The sequence below is a fragment of the Chlamydotis macqueenii genome, chromosome Z, assembly GCF_036417535.1.
Source record: "Chlamydotis macqueenii isolate bChlMac1 chromosome Z, bChlMac1.mat, whole genome shotgun sequence".
Taxonomy (NCBI): Eukaryota; Metazoa; Chordata; class Aves; order Otidiformes; family Otididae; genus Chlamydotis; species Chlamydotis macqueenii.
This window is the reverse complement of record NC_141593.1, coordinates 54,530,704-54,555,405: the sequence shown is the minus strand read 5'-3', so window position 1 is coordinate 54,555,405 and position 24,702 is coordinate 54,530,704. Positions and strand designations below refer to the sequence as shown.

The 24,702-nt window shown below is 39.5% G+C and overlaps 1 protein-coding gene across 5 annotated transcripts in view; it reads left to right on the top strand.

Annotated features, from left to right (window-relative positions):
* The window catches only part of SLC12A2 (solute carrier family 12 member 2), a 68,205-nt gene that overhangs the window by 15,731 nt on the left and 27,772 nt on the right, over positions 1-24,702 (top strand). For all 5 annotated transcript variants that reach the window (XM_086771525.1, XM_086771524.1, XM_086771523.1 and 2 more), the window contains exons 2-10: positions 3,033-3,152; positions 5,119-5,194; positions 5,787-5,882; positions 7,772-7,911; positions 9,468-9,578; positions 14,824-14,932; positions 15,356-15,483; positions 15,571-15,655; positions 19,460-19,608. In XM_086771525.1, the coding sequence (XP_086627651.1) occupies positions 3,033-3,152; positions 5,119-5,194; positions 5,787-5,882; positions 7,772-7,911; positions 9,468-9,578; positions 14,824-14,932; positions 15,356-15,483; positions 15,571-15,655; positions 19,460-19,608 (1,014 nt within the window). The remainder of the gene's footprint in view (positions 1-3,032; positions 3,153-5,118; positions 5,195-5,786; positions 5,883-7,771; positions 7,912-9,467; positions 9,579-14,823; positions 14,933-15,355; positions 15,484-15,570; positions 15,656-19,459; positions 19,609-24,702) is intronic.

Genomic DNA, 24,702 nt, shown 5'->3' with positions numbered 1-24,702 from the left:
GACAAGACATACAGAACAAACTTTCTTGTGTTCATATCTTGGAGCTGATCTGGTAACTGATAACTCAAAATATCAGTTGTGAGCCATTATCTCCTTCCCAGAATGCAACAGGCTGAGCTATGAGCTTCTTTGAGTGCTATAGTAAAATGCATAGCTATCACATGATGGTTGATGTTGGAAGTGACCTCTGGAGGTCATCTTGTTAATGTGTGCATGTTTCACCAATACCTGGCCAGCTATAGTCACACACTAAAATATAGAATTGTTTCTTGCACCAGATACTAGGATGTTCTGTACCTTGTCTTTAAATGTACACATGCAGTGAATGAAAACTTCCAGCATCTTTAAAAAAAAAAAAAATATTGTGACTCTATGTTACAGCATTAACTACTTTAGTTACATACAATGTTTCAGTATTTTAGGATGTGAAGATACAGATTTCTTCTAGCTGTTTCTTGATCCTCCCTGACCAGTCTTTTCAAAGAACAATTTTATTGTTTCTTATTAGAGACATGACGTGATTTTCTGTAATACCAGAAGATGTTAGCAAATATTGGTAGTTTCCTTGGCTAAAGCATAAAAACTGTTTAGATAATATAAATGTGAGTCCCTTTAAGCAACACTTTAAAATTGAGTTTGTTGCAACTATAATGTGATACTTTTCTATGAGAAACAAGAATGGATTTTATATGAAGGTATAATATACGTAGTTACTGTTGTATGCTTGTTTGGAGGTTTTGTTGTCATGGTTGTGAACATGTTTGTTAATCTGTCCTTTGTCTTAACGCATTTTTTTTTTTCCTGCGCATTTCTGAAGGAGGATGAGGGAGAAGCAGGGAGAGACTTCTGGCAAGTGCTGCTGAAACAGGAGAACCTGATAAGAGAGACATTAATATCTAGGAGTTTTGAGGTTTATTCCTGCATTTCTAGGAAAGTCATCTGAAGGATAAGTACTCAAGGATATCGGAGCAGGGCAGTATGTAGGCTCATTCTTCTCTGCTGTGAGCGTCAGGTGTGTCCGAGTTGAGCGAGAGGCCTGATTAGAGGACTTCACGTTTCTTCAGTTCTGGTTTAGGTGGATCAACATAGGCTCAGCAAATGAGTGTAGCTCTATATATTAAACTAAAACTAGTCAGTTATTCTACTTCTTGACAAAGAGATGCTAGAGTTAATTCTACATAAAATCTTAAATGTAGGAGTATGGTAATCCTCTTTTTTTTTGGTCCTCGCAGTTCTTATCTTTCTAGATAGGTCACACACCACTTCTTGGTTGATTTGGTTTAGGTTTGAGAGCCTGAATACAAATAATTGACAAATCAGTAGATTAATGTTGTGAAAGGCTGTGGAAATCTCCTGAGAAATGATAGCCATTAGTTCTCCTCTATCCAGAAGAGCTACGGTTCAGCAAATGGGGTAATTCGCAGTTATGTTTCTTTTTGTCCCCTATTTAATGTGTACAATAGTTCATATACATATATAGATATATATGTATGTAACACATATATCTATCTACCTTTTTTAAATCTGTTCTGGAGACAAGAAAACCTAGTATTTAAGGAAGCAATCAGTTAAAAGTAATGATCTGCAAAATGATCATGATTCTGCCTGCTGGTGGAAAGCTACTGGTTGCAGGTACATCTGCTTTTATGAGAGTTTCATAATACTGAGTCAGTGAGAGAAACAGTGATATGAATCTGTGCTAATGACCTTTGGATAAGGTTGACATAGTCTGATCTATTTTTTTTTAGTCTGTTTATATGTTTACTGCTGATTGTGAGGGGATTTGGATGACACCCTTTTTAAGTTCTGTAAATATTTCCTCTGGACTCCATGCTGAGGTGTAGTGTAGTGATATTGGTATTAGTGTATCAGGAGGAGGAGGAATTAAATAAAGTATCTTACATTAAACTTTCTTCAGCATGGAACTTAGTTCTTAGGCTGGAACCAAATTATGCTTCTATTTTGTGTCTTATTTAGCGAATGGGAGTTTTGCCCTTTACCTCCCTGGGATTGAACCTCTAATGCTTAAATGTTTTCTAAGACTTCTGAGATACAAGCTGCTTCAGAAATTATGCTTGAGCCGTTTTGTTGAATAGCATTCTCTAAATGGTATTCAGGGTCTTTATAGTATATTCATTCTTCATACTTGTTGCCTTGGATAACTAACATACCTTGCATAGAGTGCTTCCCGCAGATTCCTTACAGCAGATGTAGGAAATATTTAAGTTGAGTTTAACTGTTTAGATATCTGCCTGGCTTGGGAAAACAAAATTGCCTCTTGAAAAGCAAGCATGCAACAAGTATGTGTATATTAATATATATCAAATGGTTAAGACTTCTGCATTGTAAGGCTGAGAGTTGAATTGTAAAGAAAAGCCACAAGCTGGTCTTTGTCTGTGGGACTAATGTCTTCTGCTTTTATCATCCTTCCCTTTTAAACAGAGGAGAGCATTAGTCTTCCCTGCTTTTCCACAAAATGCCACTTTCCTACCCTCCTTTCTGACAGCATCACCTTACAATGAATAGTAGAATGGTTTGCAGAGAAGTGAATAATTTATTTCCTGAAAAACTGATCAAATGACAGCAAAGCCTGAACTACAGGAAACGCTATAGCTGAGACCAGTATCTTGTGGTAGAACAATATACACTTTCAGATTAAGTGCTATACACTACAGCACTTGTGCTGTAGAAGTTACTGCATTTGAAATTTTGTAGCTCTTTTTCTAAAAGACCAGGTGTTTCTTGCTTAGGGCTGTAGAACTGATTCTTAAAGTATTTATTATTCTGACTGCTAACAGTTTGCTCTAACTGAAACAGAATACCTAAGTCATCTGTGTGAGTTTGTTTTATAGTCCTTGAAATCTAAGAGATGTGCCTCATGCAAGGAATGTAAAGAAAAAACTTAAAACTTCTGCCTTGTCATTCTTTAATTTTTGTGTTTGTGCAAGTATATTTTTTTTAAGACGTGAGTATCAAATGCCCTCTACTCTGTTCATCATGTAAAATATAAACTTTTTTTTTGTTTTTCCAAGGAACCCTTTGAAGATGGCTATGCCAATGGTGAGGAAGGCACACCAGCTGGTGAAGCAGCGGCCACTTACACACCTGATAGCAAAGGGGTGGTCAAGTTTGGCTGGATAAAAGGTGTATTGGTAAGTTTGACATATTGTACTTAGTTTCTTACAGATTTGATCTTTCTAATAACCTTATTTTTGCTTGCTGAATAAAGAAAAGACTATACATATGAGATGTGAAAAATGCCATAATTTTAGGAAAAGTTGCTATTATACTGAATTTTAAGGAAATAAATACTTAAGGACTTCAGGTTTTGAAGGGATCATGGTTTCTTAGCACAAGTTTTACAGTTTCAAAGTTGTGTGATTTCCAAGAAGGAAAAAGATTGTGTAAGTACTTACATGTAGTAGAAAAACTACATGTGAATCTTAAATGACAAAGACAACTGCAAGTGGAGAGAATATGCTTAATGTGTTCGCTTTCGACTTGTAAAGTTCTGGGCTGAAGTATTAGAAAACTTACTTGTTGTTAGAGAAGCAAGAAATACCATGTTGCGGAGAGTACCTACCTGTATATGGCAAAACTTTACCATGATTAAGTATTTAAATTTTGTTGAACCTGTTAACAAATAGTTACACTCTCCTAAGGTCGGAAGTCTTAACGCTAAGTACAGTATAGTCATGGTGGAAGAAACAGTCTGTTCCCATGTGAAGTAGTGGAAAAACTAAGCGTGACATGAGGAATTCTGTTACAAAACACTTTGATTTCTTTTTAATATTTTGGCAAGGAGAAACTATGGTTAATATGTACTCTCCAAAGCCATAAGAATTTATAGTGGTGGCTGCAAATGCAACAATTGGTTAGAACATGCTGAACTTGAGCATTCAGAATACCGAACTTTAGTTCAGCAAGCTTCCACTGTGTGTTAGCAACTTCATTACAAGTCTTGAAGTAGCCATATTCTCTACCTTGGTAGAAGGAGGGTGCCTGTGGTAGCTGTGAAACGGGTATTACAGACTTCTGTTGATGTCCCCCAACCAAGTACAGAGTTGTTCATTTTAAAGCAGGTATGAAGCTGACTTTTAATTTCTCCAGACCCAAATTCTGTGTTGAACTATTTTTGTAAGAAACAATTCTAAGCATTAAAGAGTTAGGGAGTAAGTGTTGCTAACCATTTTCTTCCAAAGTGTATTTAAAAGTTTCAAGGAGGATGATCTCTTTTTCAGTGGTTTGAAGGTTGCAGTTAGTATTTCCTAGTAGACATAATCTGCCTGGGTGAATAATTCCAGTTCAAGTGACTTACGTTCTGTAAAAGACTTCTTAAATCCCTGAAAAAATTTTACTTTTTGTGGTCTGGGGAGATCCTTGTCTCCCTTCTAGTCCTAATGACAAGCTAAATTTTATATAGGATTGATATTGTACTCTTTAGGTAAGAGAGAGACCTAAGACCTGCTGTTGGTCTTCTGTCTAAATTCTGTGCAGTGCAAACTCTTTTCATTAAGGACTAAGTTTAAAATACAAGGATAAAAAAATAAACCACCTTCCCCCGCCCCATTCTATTAGTGTACAGCTGTGTTGTAAGATACAAAAGTTCTAGGACTGGGAAGCTGTGAGGGTTGGTTGGGTTTTGGGTTTTTTTGTTCTGGTTTTTTTTTTTTAAAGAATAAATTATTTAGTAAAGTATTGATTTAGTGCATTTTGATTTAGTGGGATATCTGAACTGTGATTGTAGACCTTGCAATCATTGCAGACCTCACAATCTTATTTGTAGTGAAGTATTCTTAGTATGAATTTTGGATCCTAAAAGTTGGGATCTAAATTATTTTTATTGATCAAGACCTAATACAAGTGTCATATTTAAGTACTCTAATTTTATCTATGTTCAAGGTTGTAACTTCTAAATCATATTTAGGTCCCCTTATATTTTTTTTAATCAAGCCTACACTTGTCTAATTAAATAATCTGTTGTTGTGAAATAATTTGAAAAGTGGTGGGGAAGTACTGCAAGATGACTTTGACAACATTAAAAGCTGGGATGAAAACTTAGAGGAAATGACTGCAGATGCAAGATCTAACCTATGTAAAATTTCTGTTGTATCTTAGGTACGATGTATGTTAAATATTTGGGGTGTGATGCTCTTCATCAGACTGTCATGGATTGTAGGACAAGCTGGGATAGGTATGTATACTAGTGATATAATTTTATTTCAGTGACTTTTAAATGTGATCCAGAAGAGGTGTTGATCCTGAGCTTACACTTTAAACAGGGGGAGAAAATGGCCTCAATATTGCCAGTTTTTAAGGTAACTTATCTCAAAACTTTAAGGAGTATAAAGATACTTAGACTTTTTCATTTAGCTACAAGGTATGTAATTTAAAATAGCCATTTGTAAGTCTTCAGTGAACTGTAGAGGTAAACTTTTGATCTGTGGTTACTAAAATCTGCATATAGAAACAATTTTCTTCCAGGTTTTAACTTAGTATTGGACTGCAGAAAATCTATCATCTGTGGAAGGCATGCGTTTCCTTGAAGCTCTAGGATACAGCTGTTACCCTGCTGGTTAAGAGAATATTTATCCAATTTTCTTTGTATCCTGGAAACATCTCTGTACAAAAAGGGAATGAAGGAGCCTTTTGCTTGAATGTGCGGGACCACATACAGTAAATTTGTGATGTATTTGCGAGACTAATTCTTAAAACCAAGTTAAGTTGAAGATCTGTACATCTTAATACTGCTGGACTTTAACTACCCCCCCCTCTTTTTCCAAAAGGTCTGTCTGTCTTGGTTATTGGAATGGCCACTGTTGTGACAACGATTACTGGACTGTCTACTTCAGCAATAGCCACAAATGGATTTGTAAGAGGAGGTAAAGCTACTTTCATAAAGCTTTTAAAGCTTTGATTACTCTGAAGCATACATGTTAAGAATGAAACCTATAATTTATTTTTCATTTTTCAGCATCAGGGAAAATACAGTATGGCTGAAATGTAGGGAAGTTTTGATTTTCTGAGGAGCAGAGTCTTCCTTATGTCCTGTATTTGACTAAGCAGTCATGTAATTAATGAAAAGTGAATGATTAGCTTACTGATTTGTTTTGACTAGTGGCTTTCTTTTCCACTGTGGAAGAAACAGTATCTATTCTTAATTTTTTAATATAAACACTTCGAGACACATATCCAGAAATGGATAGGGTCTTACTATTCTCCTGCGTCTGCACTGGTTGGTTAAGAGTGTGTGTGTGTGCATTCATATGCTGAAATAAGACTTAGTGTGAAAAACAGATTCTATATAAAGGTAAGCTATCTATATGAGAGCATACAAAAGAACATACTGTGTATTTTTTAATACACAGAAGTGTATACATACCATGTTTTTTTAATACACCAAATAAATTGTCCATATTCTTAATTATCTGTAGCTTTCCTGAGGGTGATGGCTTTCATTCTCTTTCATGATTTATGTGCTGTTGTCAGTAATTCCTACAAAATAGTTTTGTAAGTGGCTGGTGCCTTTGACATGCTCAGACTACTTCATGACTTTGCAAGATTGCTACTAGTAGAAAATGTGGCGGAATTAAAATAGAAGCTTACAAAGTTCTTTTGATTAAGAATGAAGAGAAAAACTTCACTATCACAAAGTAAACAGACCCAATAGGAAGGATCAGCAATGAATCTTAGCATTATGTCAAGCTTAGTTTCTAAATGCCCTTTCTTTTTTTAAATTGCATTATACATATCGGATTTCCCTGTTCATATAAGAGCTTTTTTTTTCTAGAGCCATTCTTATAAAATAATACTTAATTAGAAAATTTGAAGTGCTGAATGGGAAGAACTGTAGAATAAAACTACAGTTCTCCTATGAAAATTCTACATTACAGTAGTATTTTTCTTATGTTAATGGTCTAATTTGCAAAGTATATTAAAGCTGAGAGCCTAAATATATTTTGCACAAGAACTGTAATACAGTGAATTTAAGGATTTCCTGTTGCAAATTTTTAATATGCACTCAATTACTTCAGACTGGAGCTGCTGGATTTTGTTGCTTCAAGAACGCTTAGCCTTAAATTGAAGGAATGTACCTTTGCTACTTTTTGAAAATTTTACTCTTCTCTGATGCTGTAGATACTCAGTTTTCCATTTGTCACGTGTAGGGTTTGAGCTACTGTATTTGTCAAGCTCAAAAATATAAAGAATATGTTCTGAAAAACAGAGTGACCATGTGATTGTTTTGAGTCCCATTGAGGGGCAGGAAATTCCCTTAACAACAGAGCTTTAAGAAACAGGTCATTGAGATCTGGAACTTGAGTGGGTTTATTACAGGCTATTTTGCTAGTTTCTTGAGCTAATGAATGTGCATCATAGTAAAACTATACACAAATGCTTTGGGTAGTGTGAAATAAAAAGCCCAGTAATACTGCTGCTTGTGTTTTACAATTTCTTTTTTAACCATAGAACTAGCTGTATAGCTGAATAATACCTGGTGTGAGAGTCAGGTGCTTATTTCCCAGTGGTGTCTTTTCTTAAAAACTTGATGTATATTCCTAAAACTTCAGCATGCCTGGCCCTGAAATACTCAGTTTTTGGTTTTTTTTCCTAATACATCAGGGAAGATGCAAGAATAAGTAGCATTTTGTTTGTGTAAACTTTAAATTGCTGATGACTGTCTGTTCTTAGGCTCTTTCATGCGGTGGTTTTTTGATTGGTTGTTTTTTGGTTTTGTTTTGGTTTTTTTTGTCCTTTTTTTTTTTTCTTTCAGGAGGAGCATATTACTTAATTTCCAGAAGTCTGGGTCCAGAGTTCGGTGGCGCCATAGGTCTGATTTTTGCATTTGCCAATGCTGTTGCAGTAGCAATGTACGTTGTTGGCTTTGCAGAGACAGTTGTGGAGCTGCTCAAGGTATATGGATGATAGTGGTTATATTGATTGCACTATTCTTTATGCAAGTCTGAGCTGTCGTCTAATCGTAGAATGATTTGGGTTGGAAGGGATGTCTAGTCCAACCCCCCTGCAATGTGCAGGGACATCTTCAACTAGATCAGATCGTTCAAAGCCCTGTTAAGCCTGACCTTGAATGCTTCTAGGGATGGGGCATCTGCGACCTCTTTGGGCAACCTGTGCTTCACCACCCTCATCCTAAAAGAAATTTCTTCCTTATGTGTAGTTTAAATCTGCTCTCTTTTAGTTTAAAACCATTACCCCTTGTCCTATCACTAGAAGCCCTATGAAGAAGCTTGTCCCCATCTTGTTTATAAAGTTCCTTTAAGTACTGAAAGGTCACTATAAGGTCTCCCTGGAGCCTCCTCTTCTCCAGGCTGAACAGCCCCAACTCTCCCAACCTCTCTTCAAAAGAGTGGTGTTCCATCCCTCTGTTTTTTTTTCTGGCCCTCCTCTGGACAACTCCAACAGATCCATGTCTTTCCGTTGCTGGATGCAGAGCTGGATGCAGTACTCCAAGTGGAGTCTCACAAGAGCAGAGTAGAGAGGCAGAATCCCCTTGCTCAACCTGCTGCCCACGCTTGTTTTGATGTAGCCCAGGATGTGGTTGACTTCTGGGCTGTGAGCGCGTGTTGCTGGCTCATGTCCAGCTTTCTATCCACCAATACCCCCAAGTCCTTTTCGCCAGGGCTGCACACAATCCCTTCATCCCCTAGCCTCTATTGATTCCAGAGGTTGCCCTGACCAGTTCAAAGATGTGGAATGAGGTACAAGGTTGCTACTGATAGGTTGGTAAAATACTGATATATTGGTAGCTTTTCAGTAGAAAAGAAAAAATTATCGTTGGTGTCAAATTGAAACTTCCCACACTGTTTATCTCCCTGAAAAAAAAATACAGTCTGTGGTAAATTCCAAGCTGACTGTTGAGAAGAGTGGCAGTACAGATACATGACGCAGAATCATAAGTTGTTAATGCTGACATTCTTATTAATGAATTGTTTCTTGTAAGTGATAGTAATTTATATTAAGCTCATTTTCAAAGGTGTTCTGCTTAACAATTCCTTAAGTTAAACACAACCAAGCATTGTTTGTCTGTTGGATTTTTTGATTAAATGTAATACTGAGAAGAACTCAACCATGGTTTTTGTAGATGGGAAGAAGTTTGAAATATGTTAAAAGAATTAAGAGTAATAATGAACAACAAGTAAAATACCTGAATAGGTGCAAGATGGTAGCAGTTGCCTTGCTGATTAATCGAACTCTCTGGCAGTTGAAAACAGACAGTTCTTTCTGGGGACGGGCTGTGAATAGGAATGGTCATTTCCACTTAGATTTAGTGTCTTAAAACAAGACAAAAACCAAACTACTTGTGTCCATACAGGGAATTCTAAAATGACTAAATTTGTGATACAGAAACTAACTCTATTTATAAATTACAGTCAATAAAATGCTGTTCTGCAGTAGGGAAGAGAAATATTGGTCAATTATATGACTGGTTTGTTTGTTTATTTTGTTAGGAAAATGGACTGTTGATGGTTGATGAAATGAATGATATCAGAATCATAGGAGCTATCACAGTAGTTATACTACTGGGTATTTCCGTTGCTGGAATGGAATGGGAGGCAAAAGTAAGAACTGTCACCTTTTCTTTTATTCTCTGCTTCATAATTTTGATTCCATTTTCTACCTCAGCTGTTTGCTTTATTTTTAATATATTTAATGCACTCAGTATTGCCTGCATGGTATGTTAGAAGTCAGTCAGTTCTTACGTAATAGCTTTATGTGTAGCATTAGCCTGTGCAGGTCTGGACAGCATTTCAGACCTTGGACCACTTGGCTCCCATGGAAGCTTGAGGATCTATGAGAACCTGAAAACCAGCATAATCTACTAAGTTTAATGACACTGTCAAGTAGGTTAACAGTATTACCCTCTTCTGGGCATCTAGAGCAAACAAGAAAAGGTAAGAGCATTAGCATGGGAACTTTTGTTCACTGGAAACTTCACATGAGCTCTGTGGATTGAAAATAGAGGGCTGGAGCTGAAGCCAATCCAAAGTTTTGTAGTTTCTTCTAGCTCAAAACCAGTATTCATGCCTTCCCTTCCACTTTCTTCTGGTTTTGTTTTCACTTGGGAGCAGCCAGACGGTGTGATGCAGTCACTAGCCCCAGCTTTCAGGAGACTGTGAACATCGATGGTGATGAATGTGTAGGAGAGGGAACCTGTTTTCCTCATCTTGTTGTGGCTGCGCAGTCTTAAATCAACTCTGATTGCACCTTCATATAGGTATTAACTTGTTAGTTTTCTACTCTGCATTACTAGGCACTGTAGCTTACTAGGCACTGTAGCTTGCTGACTGTTTCTCACATCTGGTATGCTTTGTCTGAATATCTGCCTATAGTATGCTCGAAATAATTGAGAAAAGCCTCACTTGGTCTCCCTTCCCTTTTCATATTTGGTTCACAATAGGTCCTATTTTCTACAGTGACAGGCAACTCAAGGAGCATCTTCATGTAAGCGTTATAAGTTTCTTACACTCCTGCATCAAGATGGTGATGATACTCATAATCAAAATGAGAGAGTTTCTTTTCTCATTGTTGCTTCCAGTCCTAGAAATAGATACCGTAGAAAAAGGAAGTGAAGATCAAGTGCATGACTTGGAATCTGCCACAGGGAGATTAGAATTCACAGAAATTGATTTTGGCATGTACTTTTAAATCGAACAGCACACTTCTGTAAAAATTGCTTACTTTTCTTAGCTAGTCCTTCACTGTCTGTAGCTTCAGTTTGTAGTGGTGTCTTTAAGCACCCGACTCTGAACAATACTGTCTTCTGTAATCTCAACTGTTTAGTTTTTCCTTTAAATGAATTAGTTGTTATTAAACCTCTGGCTACTTGTAATAGTTTAGCCCTGATCAGGACCAGACTACGCAGTCTCTCTCTCCCTCCAAGAGAATAGGGAGAGATAATACAAGAAAAAAATACTCAAGGTTTGAGATAAGGAGAGGGAGAAATCCTTAAAGTTACTTTATGGGCTAAACAGACTTGACTTGGGGAAAACTATTCATTTATTTCTAAAACTAGCAGGAGAATGATACAGGGAACAAGATTACTTGGTCCCACCCCTCCCTTTTCCCAGGCTTAACATTATCTCTGCCTCCTTCCCTCTGAGCGGCACAGAGGGGAAGAGGGAATGGAGGTTACAACGAGTTCATGAGTTCATTCTTCCTCCTCGGGGGAAGAACTCCTCACTCCTCCTCCCCTGCTCCAGCCTGGGGTCCCTCTCATGGGCTACAGTCCTTCATGAACTTCTCCAGCGTGGGTCACTTCTTCCACGGGGTGCACTGCCTCTGCCCCAGCACGGGCCCTCCACTGGCCACAGCCTCCTTTGGGCATCCACCTGCCCCGGCGTGGGGTCCTTCTCGGGCTGCAGGTGGATCTCTGCTCCTGCGTGGGCCTCCATGGGCTGCAGGGGCACAGCCGGCCTCACCATGGGCTGCACCTCGGGGTGCAGGGGAATCTCTGCCGGGAGCAGCATTACTCCTCCCCCTCCTTCTTCACTGACCTTGGCGTCTGCAGCCGTTCCTCTCACAAGAAATTCTTCACAGCTGGCTCAGGCAGACGCCTCTCAGGTTCTCTTCACATCTCATCTCCTCTCCTCTTGTAGCCGTTCTGGGCCAGGCCGAGTTGGGCCCAGATGGCGCCCAGCAGGAGGCCAGAGAGTGAGGGCTGCAAGGCGCACAAGGCTCGTGCCTCCCCCTCTCTGCCCCTGCTCAATGTCTTCACATCTTCTTTTTTTTTTTTTAATCTGTTATTCACCTTCTTATATATGTTATTGCAGAGGCGTTATGGGGGAACATTCTGCTACCAATTGACTTGGCCCTGGCCAGCAGTGGGTCCACCCTAGGCCCAGCCAAGTCCACTGAAAAAAGGGGAAACTACCTCTAGAAGCTTCTTACAGAAGCCCACCTGACCCACTAAATAAAACCAGAACACCACTGTCACTTAAAGTCACAGCAAGAATCTTGCTTTTGCTCTGTAGCATAAGCAATTCTGTAACAACAGTTTGCTTAGAAATTCCCCTCTTGGTTAATGTTTCTATATCAGACCTGAACTGTGGTATCACTGCAGCCTCATCCTTATTAGGAAACAGGTAGGTTTCAAAAATCCTGTGCTCAGTGCAAAAATCAAGGCATCATGGAAGAAGGGAGGTCGCAGCGATGGTAAGCAACTGAACCTGTCAAACAAGCACTGCATGTGGGTTAACATACAGCCTAGCATAGCAGAAGACATATACTTCCTTCTTGACTAAAGTATCTATGATGTTCTCCTGTGCCTCCCCCGTGACTTAAGAGAATGGCTTGGAAAAATGGGACAAAGGGAATCGATAATGTCTTTAAAGTAGATCTAAAAGCTAAGAGAGACTAGGATTCCAGGGAAGCCTGCTTCAAAAATGACTTTTCAGAGTTTGTGATTTCTTATCACTCAAGTCCTGGTGTTGAAGTCTTAGAAGCCTATTCTTTGAGACTTTTCAATGTAAGAAAATGCTCTTAGCTTCAGGGAGAAGCCTAGATTGGCTACTAGATAAATCCACTTGTGGGTATTGCTCTGTGGCAACTTCATGTTGAATTCTCTGGGCTTACTGAAGACTTCTGTAAGCACCCAGCTGCTTGGCAAAGAAGAGGTATAGATATGATGCACGAACTGGTTTCTTCAGGTTGTCTTCTAACTCTGCTCTTGGCTGCCATGGTCTGTTTATTGCTGTACTACCCTGGGGTTTTTTTGTGTGGTTTTTTTTTTTTTTTTTTTTTTTTTTTTTGCAAGGCTGGGTGAACTGAAAACTACTGGTTTTGTAACCATCAGCAATGCTGCAGTGCTATTGCATATTAAGTTCTGATCCTAAGCCTGAAAAAAAAAAAAGTCAAACTACACATAGCTTCTTCTGAGCCACTGGCAAGTGCCTTTATAAGGAACCAAATAACACAAAAGATAACAGGGCGGTGTGGTTGCTTATTTAAAACCTGAACCATCTCTTCAATGCCTAGATTTGTCCTTACTCACACTTTAGACGCATTAAATGGTTTAAAGTACTGGTTTCAAGTGTAGGGTTTATAATAGTTTTATTGAACAGTGGCTAAAAATCTACGTTGATGAAAAAAGTCTCAAAAAAAAATTAACAAATAATTGTTGTAGTCTGTAATTTAATTTCATATGCAAGGGTTCGGAACACGAGGATGTAAGAAAATAATCTAGTCTGCTTGTCGTAGTTCAGCCCCGATCGGGACCAGACTACGCAGTCTCTCTCTCGCTCCCCCCACCCTCCGAGAGAATAGGAGGAGATGATATAGAAAAAACGGCTCAAGGTTTGAGATAAGGACGGGGAGAAATCCTTAAAGTTACCGTTATGGGCAAAACAGACTCGACTTGGGGAAAAACACTTATTTATTTCTAAAACTAGCAGGAGAATGAGACAGGGAACAAGATAACCTCCCCCCACCCCTCCCTCTTCCCGGGCTTAACATTATCTCTACTGCCTCCCCTCCCGAGCGGCACGGGGCGGGGAAAGGGAATGGGGGTCACGGTCAGTTCATCACGTGTTGTTTTACGCCGCTGTATCATCGTTGGGGGAAGAACTCCTCACATTCCTCCTCTGCTCCATCGTGGGGTCCCTCCCACGGGCCACAGTCCTTCGTGAAACTGCTCCAGCGTGGGTCATCTCTTCCATGGGGTGCAGTCCCTCTAGAACAGCTGTCCCAGCGGGCCCTCCACGGGCCACAGCCTCCTTCAGGCCTCCACCTGCTCCGGCGTGGGGTCCTCCAGGGGCTGCAGGTGGATCTCTGCTCCTCCGTGGACCTCCATGGGCTGCAGGGGGACAACCTGCTCCACCATGGTCTTCACCACGAGTTGCAGAGGAATCTTGGCCAGGAGCCGCGTTACTCCTCCCCCTCCTTCTTCACTGACCTTGGCGTCTGCAGCCGTTCCTCACAACAGGCTGGCAGACGTCTCTCAGGATCCTTTTTACATCTTATTCACTTCTCATCTCCTCTCCACTTCTTGCACCCAGGCCGGGCTGAGTTGGGCCCAGTCGGCTGCCCGGCAGGAGGCCAGAGGGTGAGGGCTGCAAGGCCCATGAGGCTCGCGCCTCCCCCTCTCTGCCCCCCACTCAGCTGCTTCACATCTTCTCTCCCCCTTTTTTTTTTCTGTTTTCCCCTACTTAAATATGTTATCGCAGAGGCGTTATCACGGGACATTCTGCTACCAATTGGCTCGGCCTTGGCCAGCAGTGGGTCCGCCCTAGGCCTGGCCAAGTCCACTAAACAAAGGGGAGCGACTTCTAGCAGTTTCCTACAGAAGCTGCTACCTTAGCCCCCCCCTCACTGACAAAACCAGAACACTGCTGCATTAAATAGTAAAAATAGCTGTTTGATTCCTAATGTAATAAAATTGTTCGTGAAGTAAATACCACATACTAAAGTGTAAGGCAAAGTATTATGATCACAGTTAATAAGGCAATACTGCTAGTGTGTGCATTTAGCTCTTTTGAATTTCTTCAACCTACTCAAATCCATTCCTTCTAGAAGACTTGTAGAGAAAATAGTTGTTTTAAGTATTTTGTCTTCAGAAATATAATCGAGGACTATAGTAATAAAAAACTATCTTTTGAATGAATGCTAAACTTACAAATTGCTCATGTTTATTAAAAATCTTGGTAATGCTCTCTCCAGCTTGCTTTTATTTATTTATGGAAAACAAACAGAGAAGACTAAGCTGACTTTGTAATCAAGTATATATTTACATTTTAGAACACAACACTGAAGCCTGAAGCTGTGAAAAAGAGCAAGTTCTTCTGTCTAACTGCAATCATTATGTTTCAGGCACAGATAGTCCTACTGGTGATCCTCATACTTGCTATTGGAGACTTTGTCATAGGAACATTTATTCCTTTGGATAGCAAGAAGCCTAAAGGTTTCTTTGGTTATAAAGGTATGTTGGAACAGTTAGTATTGTAAACAGTATCTTTGTGCAGAGGAGACATGTCATAATTAAGTTAAACGTCTAAAATAGCTTATAGTCCTGTTTGATTATGGAGATTTTTTTTCCTGAAACTTCTGCAGTTTTGTTCCTTAAAGCCATTAGGCCAAAACTTGGTTCTGCTTGCTTAATATTGGTTATATTAAATTTTAAAAAGCTGGATGATACTGTCAGTACTCTTTCTGGTTTTAAAGGCTATTTAACTATACTGTGTTAACTTTTATTTTGAGTTGAAGTGATGAATTAGGGCTGAAATGTTCTATGCGTAAGAAGGTCATACAGCTGTCACTTTCAGCTTTTTCATGGAGCTAATAATGACTGGAATGGGCTAATACTGTGGCTTCTGTATTGATAGACCTAAATCTTTTTCTACAGCTGAAATATTTATGGAGAATTTTGGACCAGATTTCCGACAGGAAGAAACCTTCTTTTCTGTATTTGCTATTTTCTTCCCTGCTGCAACTGGCATACTTGCTGGTGCAAATATCTCAGGTGATCTTGCGGTGAGTAGTGAATTAGTAAATACTGTTCACAAACACTGAGTATACGTTTATCTCTGTCATCACTGTCCGCTGACATTTTTCTTTCAGGATCCTCAGTCAGCCATACCTAAAGGAACGTTGTTGGCCATCTTAATTACTACATTGGTTTACGTAGGAATTGCAGTATCTGTAGGTAAATAGAAAATGTTTTAACTTTATCTCTTCACATTCATTCTGAGGGTGTATTTTTATACAGTTTATGTAATTCATTATGTAAATCACTATGTAATTGACTTTCATGCATGGGAAAGTAATAGCCAGAGGTTTCTAATTTTTATTGTTGGAGGTTCAATTTTCAACTGGTTTTATAATTTCCTAAAATGAGTAATGTTTTTCTAAGACTAGTGACTGCTTTAAAAGACTTCATATGGATGTTTCCACATTTGTTGCAGTTACTTATATTAAAAGATTTACAATTTGGCCAAGGGATAATACCTGGATTAGCAAAGTGTGTTTTCAGAAAATATTCACTGAAGAAACCCCAGTATTGGTTTGAAGGTGATGGCAGTCAGCTACTTATCTGAAGTGAATTGTGGGATAATCAAACAGTTCTTTGAGGATGCATGAGCAGGGATTCCCTGGTAGAGGGAGGAGAGAGAGTAGTACCCTCATCTGGGCAGCCAACTTTCAGAAGTATTGTCTTGTTCAGAAATGTTGTCTGTAGTTTTATTTTCATGTGGAAACTCTCTTCCTGGTCTTCTGCACTCCACAGTGGGTTTCAAATTCTCTATAGAAATTGCTTTCGGGTTTGATGCTGTGTCGATCAGTTTTGCTCTAGAGCACCAATGGTCAACCAGATTTTTCCCACCCATAAAATAATGCTATTCTAGTAACTGTATGAACATAAGATTGTAATTGTATCTCACCTATTTCTTGCCTATGACTGGAAATGGTTTTACTCATATCACGTAAATTAGTTTCTGGCAGCAGTAATCAGTTTTCTTACATGAAAGGTGTTGCCTTACCTTAGCTGTGCTGCCTTTTCAATGAAATTCTCATTTGTAAGAGTACCATTGATCTTACCACTAATGATACTTCCTTTCCAAAGATTCCAGTCTTGCTAGTCTGCCTCTGTTGGCTAATGTTGTACTATAGCTCTGCCAAAGAGTTGCTCTGTAGTGGTTGTGCTTTATGCAGCATAATGACCTACACTTACTTCCGAATTAGATTGACCACATAGACCTCTGCTACCAAATTTGAATACTTTAAAACTTGAACCCACGTGAGAGCTAAATGCTTGCTAATATTAATTTGTTAATGGAATGCTTTGATCATCTTTCAAATATGAAAAACCTAATTTTTCATTTTTTGAAAGGAACAGTTTGCAAAACCAACTGAACATGAAGTTATTTGATGCATCGGAAGTGTCCTGCCTTAGTTGCCTCCTATACTTTACAGTTAGAATTTTACTAGTTAGAAAAGGCCAGTGCTATTGCAGAAGTCAGAGAGTGATATGAGTGAAATCTGGCTTTTTTTCAGGCATTGGATCAGGAATTGAACAAATACAAGAACTTTATTCCTTTCCCCACACACTGTTCCCCACTGTATGTTTCCAGCTTAGTGATAAGCATGTCATTAAAACTTCGAACAAGCTAGTAAATGTCACTGAGTAGTCATGTCTGAAGGGGAAGATGATGTTCTGAATTTAGGTCAGTATTTGCATGCTCTGTAGTGAGAAAGAGGGTTAAGAAACTGAGTGTAGATAAGCCTTAGAAGAGGAAAGTTGCTAGCCTTACTGCTGGAACTAGGTACCCTATTTCAAAAAGGTAACAGCTGTGAGGAGAAAGTGTGCAGTTTTGTACTTTAGCGGGGGACTAATGCAGATGCACAGATGGCACGTTGAAGATTGCATAAGCAACTTTGATATAAAAATTATTAAAAAACATATTTCAAAGAGCAACATCTGTTGTTTTAAAACCAAAGGAGACTAATAAAAAACCTAAATTTCTAAGTAGAGTTAAGACCTACTTTCTGTATACAGGGAAATAAGACTAATTAATAGAAGCCTAGCTGTAGTTGCTTATAGCACTGGAGCAGCTAAGCACTCTCAACTGCAGTCTGAAAGACTCAAGGTAGTATCTCTGGATTTCTTGCTGGTTGCATGTAGTTTGGACGTAACTTGATATAGATGATCTGTTAACCTTCTCGGGCTTATAGCATTGCAAAATTTTATTTTACTTTGGCAGGAACATGCTTACAAATGCTGAGAGTGGAGCCTGTCCAGCTGGGTTCTGTTCTGCATTCTGTCATAGCAAGGCTCACATTAAGTTTGTTTGTAGTGCCATTGTTCCTTTTTGTTGTACTTTGACTCCATGTGTGAAAGATCTGCCAGCCAGTTGGATCTGAACTATGAGAAAGGGAATGAGGAGGAGGAGGGCTGTGATAGTGCACTGTAGCTATTTAATGGGTTGCTCAAGTTAATGTTTCGGCCACTGCTGTCTATTACCAACAAAATGCTATCTCCAAATAGTTAAACTAGTAAGTATATTGTCACATCTTTATATGCTGCTTGAATGGCTGAGGCAAATACTTACATAGTGGCAGAGAAGAAACTTTCTCCTACAGAGCTTTCAATCCCATTTAAAACAGAACAACAACAAAAAAAAAAAAACCTCAGCCCTTCCACGTACCCACAAGAAAAGCAGAAGACAGCTGATCAGTATAGGAAACACTGAAATGTAACCAATTGGGACTAAGTAACTGAACAATAAATGTGAGAAGTGGAAGGATTAAGTAATGCCCATTTATCAGGACCAGGTGTTATTGTCAACTATTGATCAAGTTCTCATGGCTCAGAAGCAATCTAAATATGGTATAAGTATTTAGGAATTCATTTTCCCCGTGAAAGAGAGGCAAATTACATAGATAACAGGGATTGTTATAGGAGAAACTTAAACTTAAGCTTGCAGCACATCTGTGCCCTCCTTATTTTCTAAGTAGGTAATTTAGCTCCTCAGTAGTCACACAGTTCTCTTCCCAGGACCTTCTTATCATTCATGTTCCTAAAAGACCAAATTAAGGGAATTTTATTGGCTACTCCTCTATAGACTTCCCTCTTCTCTTCCTCATTCCTTATTTAATTCCTCTCCCTGGAAATATATGCTGATGTCTAAACAGTTTGACTACTTCAACTATTAAACCATAGAATGTTAAATAATACTTAGTCTGGTCTAGTTTGTTTCTTCCTTTATGAGACAAAAAAAACCCTTGAAATAGAAGACTTGCAGGCTTTTTAGTATTCTAAAGTTTTTGTTAGTACTTCAATACAGTATCTTCTGCATTTTCTGGACCAGTGAAATTAAAGATAATCATAGATGAATTGAAGACAGCAGTTTAAGTGATAAACTTAATTAAAAAAAATGTGGAAGGAATGGGACTGTGTGGCTTTTTTTTTTCACTACGAAACTAACTTAACATGCCACAGTCACATAGGAAGTGGCATATTTAAGCATTGGAAAATGGCTTGCAGCAGGCTTTCATGACAAACTATGTAATTTTTTAGATGTCAAGCCATATTGACTAGAAAAGAAATAACTACAACACTGTACCCCTGCCTACATGCCTCTGTACATACACTACAAAAATGCATTCCTCTAGGAAAACTGACAAAAAGATAAACTAAAAAATCAAGTGATGGTGCATAATACTATACGTATACGTTTTTTTCCTCTGTGCTAAAACTTTCCTTTTCTTATTAGACTCACATCTATTAAAAAACTGAAGTTTATCTCAGGCAAGAGAGCAATTGGTTTGCTTTTTTGTATTTGTTCTTCGTAGTGAAGATGTGTCTAATACTGAAATGTATTAAAAGTGTAAATACCGTGTTTTAATGTTGCTCTTTGAGAATATGCTTACTTAAAGAGATTAGGGCTTTACACATGTCCTTAAGTTCAGGTTCAGTCTGTTAATGCCTTTTTTGTTATTGTGTCCTCTCTAGGTTCCTGTGTTGTTCGAGATGCCACAGGGAGCGTTAATAACACCATTGTCACTGAGCTGACAAATTGCACTACTGCAGCTTGCAAATTAAACTATGATTTCTCATCCTGTCAGACAGGGTGTCAGTATGGACTGATGAACAATTTCCAGGTATAAAACTTTCTCCTAAATCTATTTATTGGGTTTTCTGTTTGTTCTTTTTTCTGAATTGCATATTAAGAAAAATCATAGGCTAAAAATATGTATCTCCATAAATATAATATTGATCTGGAATAGTTAAGTGGTACACTCTAGCTAGTATGTAGAAGAACAACTTAACTATGTTAAAAACTTCAGGGTGTTTATACACAGGTGGCATAAATATTTACTCTTCTTCTGAGTAAATTGCTTAGGTTAGGTGGTGGTACTGCAATTTTCTCTCTTTATATATCTGAATGTCATCATTCAGTGATGTGGACAGAAGTTCAGTAGTGATGCACAGTAATCATAGGTAGCCTCTCTCAGTAACTTGTTCCTTAATTTAAGTTTCTTAGAAAACATAAAGACTTTTAAAGAATGTTTTACATATTTGTCACCGTATCATCCTCAATGGTAAAAATGTTGTGAATTTTCCTAAAACTTGATGTTCCTGTATTTAAAAATCCTTTAGGAGTCATGAGGTAATTCATAGTCTTCAATTTAAACTTCGCAGGTAATTGGTATGTCCATGAACTATTGGTAAGGGTTTAAAAGAAACCAAGAAAAACATACTTACTGTGTACTGAGTTAAACTTACTTTATGGTAGTCCATCTTTGCCATAATTTTTTCTAATAGGCATACAAAATCTTGGCTAGAGAGTAAGCTGAAATCCACTAATGAAAAATGTATCTGGCTTTTAGGTTTTGATGAGAAGTACATGTGGTACGTGTACTCTGTACATGTACTACTTACGTGTTGGGCACACAGCCTTACCTGCAAAGCTGTGTGGAAACCTGTTTTGTGCACACTGGAATAATGTTGCAGTGCAGACCATTCTGTTAGAGTAAAATACATTTTTATAGTGGAATAATTTGACTGTCTGTGTGGTGCTGCTTTGTTTGTTCAAGCCAGAAAGAATCCGGTATATAGTCAGACTTACAGCTGAGGATAGCGTAGAACTGATTTCCTCTGATTGTATCTTTCTCTTAAGTCATAACTTCAGTAGGGTTGCTTACCATGGATGTTGCTTGTCCTTGTAATAAGTTAGTCATTTAATGTTCTAGTTTCTTACCGTTTGATCTAAAGAGTACTCCTGTCTCCCAAATCATTATTGCTTCTCTCTGTGGAAAAAGTAGTGAGTCCTGAATAGGAAAAGTCACTTTAAAGGGCAGGGGCATCATGGAGAATGCAGCGCCGCTAACGTCCGATTTTTGTTGGGGTTTTGGAAACTTTGTCAGGAGATTGCATAGCATCTCTGGGCAACCTGCTGCAGTGCTTAGCTGCCTTCTCTGTGGAATTTCGTTTTTCTAATACCCAGTTGCACTTTCCCTTGCTGTTCAGTTTTTTTGGTGTGGGTTGTTTTTTTGTTTGTTTTTTTTTTTTCTCTCATCCTCACAGCTTTTGCTGTGCATCTCTGAGAAGAGTGGTTCTTCCTTCTCAGAAGATGTCAGAAGGAAATTGTTTGCATGAGAGGCTGTCTATCGATAAACTGTTGTCAATTTTCTAACAGAACTGCCCTCAACGTAGTAGCTCTGAATGGTAGCCGTAAGGAGAGATTTTTTTAAATTATATTTTTTATATATATGCAAGTTGCAGTGGTGGGGGAGGCTCCAAGCTTATATACCTCTTGAGCTCTTCATACAAACAACTTCTTTCTGTAGGTTAAATAACTAAGAACAAATACTTCACAAACATAAATTAATCCCTAAAGTGAGCAAAGCTTGTTGTATTTGTCTCACAGCTTGTAAGCATGCCGGTTCTGAGGTTGAAAGTGCCAGCTTACTCATGCGCACAGCCGGATGAATTTATCACTTTGGTATACTGCATTCAGTTCTTCTGGCAAAGAGTTGACTTGAGGTTAGTTCTTAGGCAGCTCAGGTTTTGAATGTGTTTGGGCAGCAAATGTATGATTTACCTGTGCAAAGCTTAGATGATGCTAGGAAACCTAAAATGAAAATAGGAGGTGAGACAGGCTTAGTCAGACTTGCATAGAAGGACCATCTTTATCTTCTGTTGTAGTCAATGCAAATGAATTACAGGTCCTTGGAGGCTTCAGACATTTCTCTGCTCAGTGTCAGTGAGATTTCTCTGCCCAGGCTGTCACCTGCTAGAAGAGTAATTTCAAAAACTTGGTTTGGGCTCTGTAGCCTCATCCTGAAACTCCCTTAGAATAAGTTATAACTTTGGGTAATTTAAATGCACAATTTGGTCAACTTTGGATGAAAGTTGAAAGTAGCATGAAACTCCATTCTAGAAACAGTGTAAAAGTTCTGCTACGTTCCTCTTAAACAGGAATGCAGCTGTAAAACATTTGAAAAAAGTTAGGGGAAGGGGGATTTGAACAATGCTTTGTCCATATTACAAAAATCTAACTTTAAAGAAGCTGCTGCTTGTTTTCATGTGGTGTTCTTTTGTGCTCCACAGTGACTGGACTAATGAACTGAAACTGTAGTCAAAATATGATATTACATTATCCCAAATGTTTGACATCTAAGAAACTGTTTAAACAGTAAATGCCAAGCAAACATAAGGAGTCCCTCATCAGTAGTAACTATCTACCTGTCTCACCACACAAGTGGTAGCAGGGTGATTCTTACTAGGTACCTGTCCTTCTAATTCTGTGTGTGTTTCAAGGGTGAAAATTTCAGTGCTATAGCTAACCACATATGAGGGCTCCTTGGCTTTGTGGTTATGAGGCTTTGATTATTGTGTATATGTTGGGGAAGGGGAGGAGTGCTTAATACTATGGCTTACTGGTTCTGCTGCAGCTGGTTCCACTAGTGTTCTCATACCCTAGAAGCAGCTTTCTAATGCCTGTTGCATTACTAACCTAAGTAGTAACTTATAGCTTTTAGAATGGACAAACATTATCTGTGTACATCTTACTCAGATTTCTCTCAAATTTATAAAACAGATGTAATATTAAAAAATAGAAAATGTAAATAAGTGGAGGCAATTAACAGAACCGAGAAAGAGAATGTGAAATCTGAGTAGATTCTAAGAACTAAATTGCAAGAAGTTGATGAAAGCGTAGTAAAGTGAAGACCTCAAAATGACAATGTTTTAAATCAGATGGGAAGAAAAGTGATGGAGACTTGTACGTTCTGTCCATAAGAATTCCTTCCAGGAAAGATCGACCAAGCTATCCTGGCAGGAAAGAATGCTTTTATACTACTTCTACAAAGATTATTGTATGCTTGTTTATTATATTGCTACAGCAAAAATTTATTTCTAAAATATTAGTCAGTCAAGCATTTACCCTCTTAACTTATTTTCTAGAAATACAGTGTAGGGTTATTAGAAACAAATGTTTACAATTGTAACTTTTTCTGTTGTTTCTAAAACTAACTTAAACCTGGGAAAAGGAGGGATATCATAATGTGTGTCATTAGTTTTATTCATCCGTGAATCAAGGTCTGTCCTACCTTTTTTTTTTTTCCTCTTTTCTCTGTTGTCAACTACAAATATGCTTCAGGAAATCCCTGGCAAGTGGCCAGGGATCAGGTGAGGAAGGCTAAAGCCCTGACGGAACTGAATCTGGCCAGGGATATAAAAAGCAACAAGAAAAGCTTTTATAGGTATGTAGGGGACAAAAGAAAGTCCAAGGAGAATGTAGGCCCCCTCCAGAAGGAAACAGGTGTCCTGGTTACCCAGGACATGGAGAAGGCTGAGGTACTCTATGGCTTTTTTGCCTCAGTCTTGACCGATAACGGCTCTTGTCTCACCACCCAAGCTGTGGAAGGCACAAGCAGGGACTGCGAGGATGAAGAACTGCCCACTGTACTCGAAGAGCAGGTTCAGGGACATCTAAGGAACTTGAAGGTGCACAAGTCCATGGGACCTGATGAGATCCAGCCGCGGGTCCTGAGGGAACTGGCGGATGAAGTTGCCAAGCCATTGGCCATTGTATTTGAGAAATCGTGGCGGTCTGGTGAGGTCCCCGATGACTGGAAGAGAGGGAACATAACCCCCGTTTTTAAAAACGTGAACAAGGAAGACCAGGCAACTCCAGGCTGGTCAGCCTCACCTCTGTGCCTGGCAAGGTCATGGAGCAGGTTCTTCTGGAAACCATGCCAAGGCACATGGAGAGCAAGGAGGTGGTTGGTGATAGCCAACATGGCGTCACCAAGGGCAGATCATGCCTGACCAATTTGGTGGACTTCTATGATGGGGTAACAGCATCGGTGGACAAGGGACGAGCAACTGACATCATCTACCTGGACTTGTGCAAAGCTTTTGACACTGTCCCGCACAACATCCTTCTCTCTAAACTAGAGAGACATGGGTTTGATGGACGGACCACTCGGTGGATAAGGAGTTGGCTGGATGGCCGCACTCAGAGAGTGGTGGTCAATGGCTCAATGTCCATGTGGAGGCCTGTCACGAGTGGTGTCCCTCAGGGGTCCATGTTGGGCCCGGCCCTGTTCAACATCTTTGTTGGTGACATGGACCGTGGGATAGAGTGCACCCTCAGCAAGTTCACTGATGACACCAAGCTTTGTGGTGCCTTTGACACGCTGGAAGGGAGGGATGCCATCCAGAGGGACCTTGACAGGCTGGAGAGGTGGGCCCATGCCAGCTTCATGAAGTTCACCCAGGCCAAGTGCAAGGTCCTGCACCTGGGTCATGGCAATCCCCGCTTAAGCGGGGAATGGATTGAGAGCAGCCCTGAGGAGAAGAACTTGGGAGTGCTGGTGGATGAGAAGCTCAACATGAGCTGGCAATGCGCCCTTGTGACCCAGAAGGCCAACTGCATCATGGGCTGCATCAAGAGAAGCGTGGCCAGCAGGTCAAGGGAGGTGATTCTCTTCCTCTACTCTGCCCTGGTGAGACCCCACCTGGAGTACTGTGTCCAGTTCTGGAGCCCCCAACACAAGAAGGACATGGACCAGTTGGAGAGGGTCCAGAGGAGGGCCACGAAGATAATAAAAGGGCTGGAGCACCTCTCCTATGAGGACAGGCTGAGAGAGTTGGGGCTGTTCAGCCTGGAGAAGAGGAGGCTCCGGGGAGACCTTATGGTGGTCTTCCAGTACTTCAAGGGGGGCCTACAAGAAAGATGGGGAGAA